General features: G+C 39.7%; 1 protein-coding gene across 2 annotated transcripts; it reads left to right on the forward strand.

Moving 5' to 3' along the window:
- The first annotated feature begins 317 nt into the window (after positions 1 to 317).
- On the forward strand, positions 318 to 10,224 carry ZFAND5 (zinc finger AN1-type containing 5). Of its 2 annotated transcripts, XM_037155034.2 has the most exons (7): positions 318 to 865; positions 3,965 to 4,064; positions 5,392 to 5,551; positions 5,968 to 6,079; positions 6,702 to 6,805; positions 9,173 to 9,298; positions 9,990 to 10,224. In XM_037155034.2, the coding sequence occupies exons 3-7, from the start codon at positions 5,401 to 5,403 to the stop codon at positions 10,136 to 10,138; spliced, it is 642 nt and encodes a 213-aa protein (XP_037010929.1). In that variant the 5' UTR covers positions 318 to 865; positions 3,965 to 4,064; positions 5,392 to 5,400; the 3' UTR covers positions 10,139 to 10,224. The 2 variants fall into 2 exon arrangements, with proteins under 2 accessions (XP_037010929.1, XP_037010930.1); XM_037155035.2 differs by lacking the exon at positions 3,965 to 4,064.
- The last annotated feature ends 535 nt before the right edge of the window (positions 10,225 to 10,759 follow it).

Genomic DNA, 10,759 nt, shown 5'->3' on the forward strand with positions numbered 1-10,759 from the left:
TAAAAAAGCGTGAGAACTCCGATGGCAAAAAGCAGGCTTCAGTGAGGAAATAGGAAGGAGGGAGGCTGAGTGCGAACAATCCGGTTAAAAATAGAACCTCATCCTCCGCACGATTCGCCCTTTCCAGCTCCACCCTGGGGCCGCAGCCAGGCCAGTGACTTGGCTACGCGCGACAGCAACGCGGTCACGCTCCGCCCCTCCTCCGGCGACTGGGGTCGGGGGCGGGACTTCGGGTTGGCTACGTCACCACGCACCCCCACCACCATCGGGGTTTTCGCTGACGCACAGACCCCGCCCCTTCTCTCCTTCCTTTTCTCACTGCCGGAGCGCGGGGCGGGGAGGAAGCGTCAGTCGGCCGGATCGGGGTTCTATCTGCATCTCTTCTCCGGGCTCTTCGCTTGCTCCCGGGAGCTACAGGCCTCAACGGCAGTAGCACAAGTCACTGAGAGCGCCACCAGCGAGCCCTCGTGGTCCCGTTCCCCCTGCGCGCGCGCCGCTAGCCTTCGTAATCGGCTGTACCCGCCGCCGGTGGATGCGTGAGGCGACGACGGGCGAGCGCCGCGAGCCGCGTTAGCAGCCGCGGCCTCCGGTCCTTTCTCCGCCTCTCCCTCTCTTCCCCACCCCCCTCCGCTTCCCTCCTCCCACTTCCCAAGCTCCGGCGAGTCCCGGCCACGCTCGGTGCTACTGCAAGAACAAAAGGACCCCGCGGCGGCGGCAGCGCCACCTCCGCCTGCGGCGCCTACTGGCTCCGGGCCGGTGGCGGCGGCTTCCGGGCGTTCGGCTCGCCCAACTCGGAGGCTTCGGCCCGGCCCCACCGCTCCAGCGTCGCGCGCCAGCCGGGCTCTTGCACTCGGGCTCACGCAGGGTGAGTGGTGGGGAGCTGGGGGGAGGGCGCCCGGCCTCTCGTGCCAGGTAAGGGAGCCGGAGGGGGGCTTGGGGGGCCGGAACGCTACCGAACTCCGATTAGGCCCGAGTCGGTCCAGGATGGTGGTGTCCGGGGGAAGGGGAGCCCGCCCGTCAGCTCCAGAAGCACAAAGACGGAGGCGTCATCTGTCGTCGTGGCCGGAGGGCTCGACTCTCCGCGCCCGCGGCTCACTCGCACTCGCTCGGCCTGGAACAATACCCGCGTGCGTCCTCCGGGGGTTGGGGCCCCGGGCCTCCCTCGCGAGAGTCCCGGGCGCCCAAGGCTGCGGCGCCCGCTGTGGGCAGCCGGACCCGAAGAGACAAAGAGGCGGCCGCGCCCCCGGCCCCGCTCGCCGCCGACCCCCGCTCGCCGCCGCCGCCTCGAGGGAGCGGTTCCAGCCAGGGGTCGGTGCGGGGCCCGTAGGGCGGGGGGGCGGCCTGTCCTGCGGAGCTGCTGTTCTGCATGACTCAGTAGTTTTTGAAGAAGGCCCTGTCGGGCTTTCGTGAGCGAGGCCTGTGCTAGGAGGGGGGTGGGGGGCCGGTGGGACCTGAACTTCTAAAATTCTCTGGAACGTGCCTGAGGGGGGCTTCTCTGTACATGTTTAGTTTTCTCAGCGCCTTTGCGTCTTCGCCCCATATCTCTTTCATGAGGGAAATGAAGTACCTTCCCCTTTGTTTCATGCATTTAGGCTGAACTGAAATTCTGTGCTTCCTTTCCAAGCTTTCCGTGAAGCTGTGCTTTGGAGAAGGTCCGGGTTTTTATCTTTATTGTTGAATGTCCCCCTGAGAATAAGGGCGTACAAGTGTAAAGTAATACACAGGTCGTAGCCCGTTTCTATATCAAGCATTCAAGTAATTTACAGCCTTAAAAATTGCAAATTTCATTTTAAACTTGTTTTTAAACAAGATTTCAGGATTGAATTAGAAAAATACTGCAGTTTTTTATCTCTCAAGTTTTTAAAGAAATTTCTTAAAAGAGATTTATTGTAGTTTTCCCCTATTTTCTGTGTCTCAGGCCCGATATTAAGCCTGGAAAGTAGTCTTTTAAAATCACACTAATCTGCATTTGGCAAGGAGGAAACTCATACGGAGAGTGAGGACTTGCCCAAGGTCACTGGCCTAGTCCAGAGGTAGATTAGAGGCTGGGATTCAGGTATTAAGTCCAGGTGAGTGGGCATTCTTAACCTCTCGTAACATGTGCACCTAAAAGAACTGAATTCCATAGGTTTTAAAAACCTTCCTTTTAGTTGTTTTTGAGGTTAGCGAGTTGTTCGGGTTTTTGGTATGTTTGGGGCTTGGTTTGTTTCTTTTAGTTGTGGATTACAGGAAGCCAAAACTATGAAAATAAACATTTCACCTTTACATGATAGACCAAACACATGAAAGCTCAAGTTTCTATCAACTTTAAAGATACTGTTAATGGTAACTATATTTTTCTAAAACACAGCCAAGTAGGAGAGAACCATAGTACCTAATGTCAGGCTTTCCCCACTCCCCCCTCAAAAAAAAAAATAAATTGCCCCTGGACATGAGGGGTTTTGCTCCCTTGATTCTCTGGACTATGCCTGTTTATACAAACAACCCCGACCATTTTGGCTTCCTGAGTGATTAATGGTGCTTGCATCTTCTAGATTGAATTTGAGATTGTTATCTAATTCTCTACATTAGGGAAAACTATAGCAGACTTAGTGGCATCTTTTTGTTTTGTTTTCTTATGTTAGATGTATGAATGCTGCATCCCTAGTTTTTGGGGTTGTGTAGGAGTTGTCAGGCTCTGGGATATAAATAGAAGCTGATTTCAGAGGCCCCTGTTGACTAGGCTTTATGTGAGAGCCTCCATCCAGCTCAGCCTGTCACATTGCAGCCTTGTGACAGGCTGAAGCGCCTGCCCATGTGATCTAAGCTTCTGAGAAGAAATATTAAGGCAAGCTGTGCACATGTGATGGCATTTAAAAGCTGGCTTTCTGGGTGGGGGTGGGGGGGTGGACAAACAACAAGATGAGAAGCCAGGTAGAAGACTAAACGTCGTGGTGTCTCTTAAGTGGAAGATTATTTATAGTGAATTGAAGGTAGATGTGTTTTCTGAAGAAGGAAAGGTAGAAGGAGTACTTTCCGTGTTGGTGTGGATGAAATCCTTGGATGGGATTTCCCCCCCCATTGTGTTTACATAAAAGATTTGAAGATTCAGATTAACAAGTATTATGTTGCTTGGGTCAAATTTAGGCCATTTTGCTGTTAAAGCCACTGTCCTATGACTGAAAGTATAGAAAGGGTGAGCGTAATTCTTAAGCTGAGTTCAAAAAATGGCCCAAATTTTTGTTTAGGGTAAAGATTCACACAACTTTCCATAGCGGGCATGTAAATAAATAGTTTATTATTTGAAGCATTATTTGGACATATTATGTTCTAATTTTTTAAAACCGAGCTGAAAGTGTTTATTAATAAACTTCCTAAGTGATGTTGAAATGTTTACACTACTCTGCTCCAAAATGAGTCAGCTAAATTCCACTTACTATTTAAAGAGACAGTGTCAACTAAATTAGTACTATTGTTTGAAGCTGTGGATCTTGGTCACTCTCCATACAAGTTTGATTTGTTTGAAATATTTTTCAAGCTTGAAAACTGGCCTTTTGCTAGCAAAAGTAGAAGTTACTGTTATTTGAGAATAGTTATCATCCTTCTGCCAGGTCAGAATTGGTTAGTCTTCTTCCATCCTTTTAAAAAGTAAATTTGTTAATAAAAATTGCTAATAATTATTGAAACATTATTTTAAATAACTCACTAAAGAATGTATTCTAGAAGTGGTAATTGGAAAAAGCCATATAGAATTCTAGAAGATAAGCTGTAGCTTGAAGTACTTGGCTGCACTTACTTGAAATGTTCATATCTTAATAAATCATAAGTAATTTCTTTTATCAATAGTAAGGTACATTTGAATGACAGGTTAGAGCATGCATTCTTTGATAAAATGTTCTCAAATTTTCTTTTTGTACATTCATAGATATTTTTGTGTTGTGGAAACCTACTTTTTTTAATAGTGTGTATTTTCTCTTTGACTTAGAGGAAAATATACTAAATTTAACAGAAGATAACTATTTGTGCTGATTTTAACAAGATTTGTGGAAAAGCAAGACTATCTTTGCTGTATAAGGATTTTTCTGGTAACTTAGCATTAAATATTAACCATTATTAAACATTGTGTATTTATATTGCTTTACTTTGCTACATTAAAATTTAGCTCGAAAAGGTTTAAATTTTTTGGTATGAGGAAAACAGCCAGTTTTAAGAGAGCCTTTGGCTGAGAAATCTATGGCTAATAATTTGTTGTGTGGTGTGGTGCAGGATTCTAGGTTCTGACTTTAAATTACTCAGCCCCATATTTCACATCTCAAATGTAGAACATAAAAGTGTAAGCAGCTGACCCCCTAAATTTTTAAAGAGCTTCACTGGTTGGTTCCAAGGCAACAGGAAAGGCTAGATGATCTGCCAGCTCTCTTTTCAGTCTTTGTGTGTTGCAATATTCTAAAAGCTGCCCAGTAGCAGAATTATTGAATTACTAGTTGGGCCCAAGTATATTCAGGTGTTAGTTTTAAGAAAGCATAGAGCTACATCTAATATACAGCTAAATTTAAAGAACTGGTAGATCTCAAGAGTCAGTAATTAGGCCCTGACCAAGTAGTATAGTTGGTTTAGTGTTGTCTCAGTACACTAATGTTGTGGGTTCAATTCCTGGTTGGGGCACATACAAGTATCAACCAGTGCCCCTGGCCAGTGTGGCATGATTGGTTGGAGCATTGTCTCCATAACCTAGAGGTTGTGGATTCAATCCCTGGAGCAGACACATAACATTTATTTCCCCATGTTTCTCTCTCTCCCTTCCTCTCTGAAAAGCAATGAAAAACATGCCCTTGGATGAGGATTTTTTTTAATTGCCTAAATAATTGGAACAACAAGTCAGTGTTTCTCTCTAAAAAATAGTCATGGAAATAAATAAGTAGTAATTAAGATTTGTAGCTTTCTTTGACATTTACAGGTTCCATTTAATATATTTTAACCAATGGTCAGGAGATATATCAATTGCCTAAATTGATTTAAATATAATTTTGATAACAGGCAGAGTGACCTTTTCAGAAACTGAAGCAAAAAGCAATAGTGATAAGTAATATAAATACATTTTCATGTTTATTGGTAGTTTCTTTTGTTTGGTTTGGTTTGGTTTGGTCCTAAAGATTGTGAAATCATTATAGGTCATTATTTATCAAGTTAAAAAAATGATTCTCTTCATACCCTTTATTTTTACAAAGGGAGAAAATATTCATAACTTATATTGGCCTACTTTTTAAAATGATTAACACAGTTTGGGCCTTTGTTAGAAATAGGCTTAGTGTTCAGAATAACAAAGGTACATTGGTGACCATTCTACTAATTTAGTGATTTTATTTTGGTTGTATGCTAGTTTCTAAAGTTTTGTTTTTGCTTTCTTTATAGCTGAAAAATATGGCTCAGGAGACTAACCAGACCCCAGGGCCCATGCTGTGTAGTACAGGATGTGGCTTTTATGGGAATCCTAGGACAAATGGAATGTGTTCTGTTTGCTACAAAGAACATCTTCAGAGGCAGCAGAATAGTGGCAGAATGAGCCCAATGGGTAAGTTGTATCCAAGGAAAAACTCAGTTTGAAGAACTGATGAAAAGAAAACATAGAGCCAAGAATGGGGTCTAAGACTGAGAATCAATGCTGAAGGCCCAGAGAGAGAAGACCTGAGAAAAAGCTTGAAATTAAAGCAACAGTCCAAGTACTTGGCATTACTACATCAGGAATGAATATCTACAAGTGTCTTCTAGCTGTTTCATTTTGTTTTTGAGGGTTTGTTTTACACTTGTATTCACTGGATATGACTTTAATAATGTGCTTTTGTTTGGATATTCAAGTGTAGGATTCTGCTGCACAATGAGAATGCTTAAATCACTAACCTAATTAAATGCAAGTATTTGTTACTTATTTAGTCTTGATACTGAGTGTAGTATTGCTTTGTTTCTTACAAGTCATTTTTTTTTAAATAGGGACAGCTAGTGGTTCCAACAGCCCTACCTCAGATTCTGCATCTGTACAAAGAGCAGACGCTAGTTTAAACAACTGTGAAGGTGCTGCTGGCAGCACATCTGAAAAATCAAGGTAAGATTATTTCAGAGTTTTTATAATACAAGGAGGAAACAAAGATAGCTGTGCTATCCGTACTATTATAATTATGAATGTTCATATATAATAAGGGTGTTAATTTATAAGATGCCCTTGGCTTTGCATGTGTTGCACAGTCAGGGATTTCAGTATCTTTTAACATATGATCTTGTAGGTCATTGAGTAAAGATGTGTATTATAACACCCCCAAGGATGCTGTGTTGAGAATGCTGTGCTTTTATTTCCTTATAATTGAGGCTTAGAGACTGTAGGGAGTGAGGCTTTGCAGACTATAGTGTAATGCCACACAAGGCATTTTGGCAAAACTGCCCCCTTTTGCCCTTAAACAGATTACAGACAGCTCAAAATTTCTAGTTTGCTCTAATAAAACAATGCGATTTATACAAATATGCAGCCTTGAATTGATGAGACATTTATCAGATTGCCTACTTTATTCTCAACCATTTTTGCTGAGCATCCAATATCTTTTTAAAATTATTATTTAGCTCCGATTGATCATGTTGGAAATACTATATAATTTAAAGTTGAACTGACAACTTACTATCTCTCAAAGAAGTACCCTTAACATCTTTAAAAATGTTTGCTTGAACTCAAATAGAAATGTACCTGTGGCTGCCTTGCCTGTAACTCAGCAAATGACAGAAATGAGCATTTCAAGAGAGGACAAAATAACTACCCCGAAAACAGAGGTGTCAGAGCCAGGTATGCTTTTTGTTTAATACTAGTTCAGTTCTGGACTTGGTAGTATGAGAAAGGAAGGGTTGGTGGGGGGATTCGTTCCTTCCCATTGAAGGACCAAAGATGGAGAGAGCTGTAAAATACAGACCAAGCAAGAACCAGCTCTCTTTAGAGAGTGTAAAATAGTCCCTTTACTCTCTTCTTTCTTCTCTGCCCACCTCCCACCATCCCCCACACCAATAAATTAGCAAAGATTATAATCTGGAGACAAGAAGTATTAAGATTTAACAAACTTAAAAAGTGGTTTACTGTCATATTTTAAAGGTATCTAAATCATTAGAGAGGGCATTGTTCAAAAATAGAAGAAATTAGATTAAATTTCAAAGCTATGAAGAAAATTTTTAAATCAAAAATAATAATTCCTCAGTCTTGATATTGCTAGTATTATAGAAAATATTCAAGCAAAAGAACATAGTAAACACTAAGACTTTCAGGTTGAAGTGTAGGATCTCATATTTTGTAAAAGTTTAAAACTCAGTATGGGAAAGCATTTTTGGTTTTCATTAGATATAGTGACTGAGTCAGTGCTGAATTTACATAGTGCCAACCACAAGTTTTCTAATGTGCCAGAAGGTTGATTTACTTGAATTACCTGTGCTAGGCCTAGAACAAGGGTCTATGTGTTTTATATTGCACATAGTTTATTTTTGATAGCTTTATTATTTCCTGGTAGTATTGACTGAATACAGTATAAACCTTTATTGTGAGGAAATAGTGTCAATACATATATAATCTGCTTTGGAGGCTTGCTTTTTCTAGCATCACATAATATCACAAGCTTATGTGATAAAATTAAGGTGAAAATGTATAGGTTGGGCAAGTGAATCCATATTTGGTATTTTAAAATCAGTTCCATCCTCCTGCAAAAGCTGACCAAATTGGTGTGTGAGAATTTTTTGGTTTTGAAACAAAATTAGTCTATCCTTGGAATAGTACGCTTTTGGGTTAGATCTGTAGCTAGCCTCCACATTATTATTTTGTAGTATAATTCTATATAGTTCACTGTTTCTTTGCCTTTTTCTATATCATGTTTCTTTTCTTAGTCCCCCTTATTTGTATGTCTTATGAACCACTGCTCAGTTTTAGGCGTGGTCAAGGAAATGGCTACTCCTCTCCTCCCCAAAACTATTCCCGTACCATCAGGAAAAATTATATTAAGATTGTCATAGTAGATTATTAGGAATAAGTAATAGGTGGAATATTTTGTTAGCCTAATAGTCTGTTTAATCTCTAATGAAAATGAGTTACAAATTTGAAGAATTTTCGAGTAAATTGTCATCAAACTAATTTGCCTTGCATTTAGAATTTGGATTTATGTTAACAGTATTGGTGATGGCCTATTTATTCTGGCTGTAATTTTAGCATTGCATATGCTAATTTGCTATCCTTGGGGTTTGGATTAATATTAAAGCTCAGTTTATAGTGCTTCTGGAGTAGTTGAATTTATGGAAGTAGAATTAAATTTGGTATTTTTAAAGTAGTGGTAATACAGACTTTAATCCAATAATGTACAATTTTTGCCTTCATAATTGATCAATTCTGTAGATATCCTGTATAAACTAAAACCTAGCCTTTTTAAGTGAAAAAAATGGACTTTTTAATGTACACCAAAATTACTGTTTTACCTACGAAGTTCTTAAGTCTAAAATCAAGATTTCACAAGTATTAAAGACAGTGCTTGCTAATCTTTCAAAAGGAACTCCAAATTTTCTGCATAAGACAATAAAGCACTTGTTAAATGGCAAAATAATTATGAAATTATAGGATCTGAAGTTAGTGATTAATGATTTGGGGTTTACTTGTCAAAATTTGCTGGTTTTATCTACAGGATTCCCCCCCCCCCCCAAAGTATAAAAACAAAATGGCTTTTGCAGTCAAGAACCTCAGAAGTTGTCAGCTTTATTTACTGAGTAGTAATGACTTTGAACAGACCTGATTAAGATGTTTACATGTAGGCAGTTACAACTTGGAAAAACTGAGCATGTGACCAACATCTCAGATCTTAAAACCTTTTAAAATTGGGATTTTGAAAAAAAAATTGGGATTTTTTTTTTCTCAGTACTAGCTGTTAAGAGTGAGTTGAAAGGAATTGAAACGGTAATTGTATAAAATTTAGAGGAACAAGTAGTAGTATGTTGATTGGCAAGAAATTTTTAGATATGATAATTATGTTATAAAAAAGATCCTGTTTAAGGTACATGTTTTTAAGAAAGGCTTCTTAAACATTTTTTACTAAGATTTTTAAGGTGTTTTTTTTTTAACTTAGATAGTTGGTTAATTTTCAGCCAGTGATCTCTTGACAAATTACTAATTTTTACCCTTACTTTTCAGTTGTCACTCAGCCCAGTTCATCAGTTTCTCAGCCTAGTACTTCTCAAAGTGAAGAAAAAGCTCCTGAGTTACCCAAACCAAAGAAGAACAGGTGTTTTATGTGCAGAAAGAAAGTTGGCCTTACAGGTATTAGAAAATACATTAGACGGAGTATATTTTACAGCTAGGGTTCAATAAGGTGCTCCTGGCGACTTTATAAGGGGCTGGTTGGTCTTATAACAAAATGTCCGACTTTCAAGAATAGAAAGTTTAGTTTGATTTCCATTTGTCTCTAATTACATAAAACCGTTTTATTAATTTTAGATATTATGAGTTACTTTCCTTTATTGGACTGATAAAAATTCATTCATTTTGATTATTTCCTTTGGTCTCCTGGGTAAAAGGTAGCTGAACTGAACAGTAAGCACCTACTTGGAACCAGGCAAAAAAAAAATATTGTAGATACTTTTTGTTTCATTTAAGTCTCACAGCTTTATTGTCATCTTTCCCTAGTTTTCATTTGAAACATTACCCAGTTAACAAATGGTAGGAAGAGGATTTAAATCCACGTTCTGGCTCAAGAGCCTGTGAGGTTAATTTCTACCCTGGGTGATATCTATAGGAGTTTATGGAAGGATAGTTACTTGAATGTATCGTGTCAAAGGTTGTTTAAAAGCTCTTTCACAATTTGAAGTGACAAGACTCAGTCTTTCATGTTGCAAAGAGTCATGGAAACCTGGTTCCCTTTCTATAGTGAGTAAGACTTTTTATTATTATTTTTTCTCCCTTTTAATTGCCACAAGTTCCCAAGTGATTCTGCTTCCTCTTTTGTGTACAGGGTTTGACTGCCGATGTGGAAATTTGTTTTGTGGACTTCACCGTTACTCTGACAAGCACAACTGTCCATATGATTACAAAGCAGAAGCTGCAGCAAAAATCAGAAAAGAGAATCCAGTTGTTGTGGCTGAAAAAATCCAGAGAATATAAATTACTACTTGTGAAGAGACTGAAATTTTGTTTTTATTTTAATATATCGTAGGAAAACATTAAAGAGCAGATGCATGGCCATTTTCCTTTGATGTTCTCCAGAGTTTTACTTTATACTTGTCTGTCTTATTGATATTTTAGGATGTTTGGGTGTTTGTTACAGGCAGAATTGGATAGGTACAGCCCTACAAAATGTATATGCCCTCCCTTAAATAAAATTGGATGGAAATCTGCGCATCAAATTGAGTTACACAGATACTAGGGACAAAATTCAATTCCCATGTGCCAAACAAAATACGTGAAATCTCTGCATGTTTGCAGCATTTCTGCCTTTTGGGAATGTAATCAAGGTATAATCTTTGGCTAGTGTTATGTGCCTGTATTTTTCTTAAAAATGGTACACCAGAAAAGGACTGGCAGTCTACTTCCACCATAATTAAACTTCACCTTGTTAATTTCCACATGTTCTTTGGAAGCTGGAAGAAGGCGATAAAGAGGATCAGACCTTCCCATGAAACCAGTATTTGATGCCATGTGTGAACCTGGCTAATGAGTCTAAAAGCTGTCAAATAAGACATTCTGTGAAAGGTAAATGTCACAACTGGTTGTCATAGTAAAACC

Source organism: Artibeus jamaicensis, unplaced genomic scaffold, assembly GCF_021234435.1.
Source record: "Artibeus jamaicensis isolate MK-2021 breed Jamaican fruit bat unplaced genomic scaffold, CSHL_Jam_final scaffold_1964, whole genome shotgun sequence".
NCBI classification, from domain to species: Eukaryota; Metazoa; Chordata; class Mammalia; order Chiroptera; family Phyllostomidae; genus Artibeus; species Artibeus jamaicensis.

Coding starts and splice junctions, on each gene's coding strand:
- ZFAND5 (XM_037155034.2), top strand. CDS start 5,401: ATGGCTCAGGAGACTAACCAGACCCCAGGGCCCATGCTGTGTAGTACA. Junction 6,080..6,701: donor AGCACATCTGAAAAATCAAG/GTAAGATTATTT, acceptor GAACTCAAATAG/AAATGTACCTGTGGCTGCCT. Junction 6,806..9,172: donor AACAGAGGTGTCAGAGCCAG/GTATGCTTTTTG, acceptor CTTACTTTTCAG/TTGTCACTCAGCCCAGTTCA.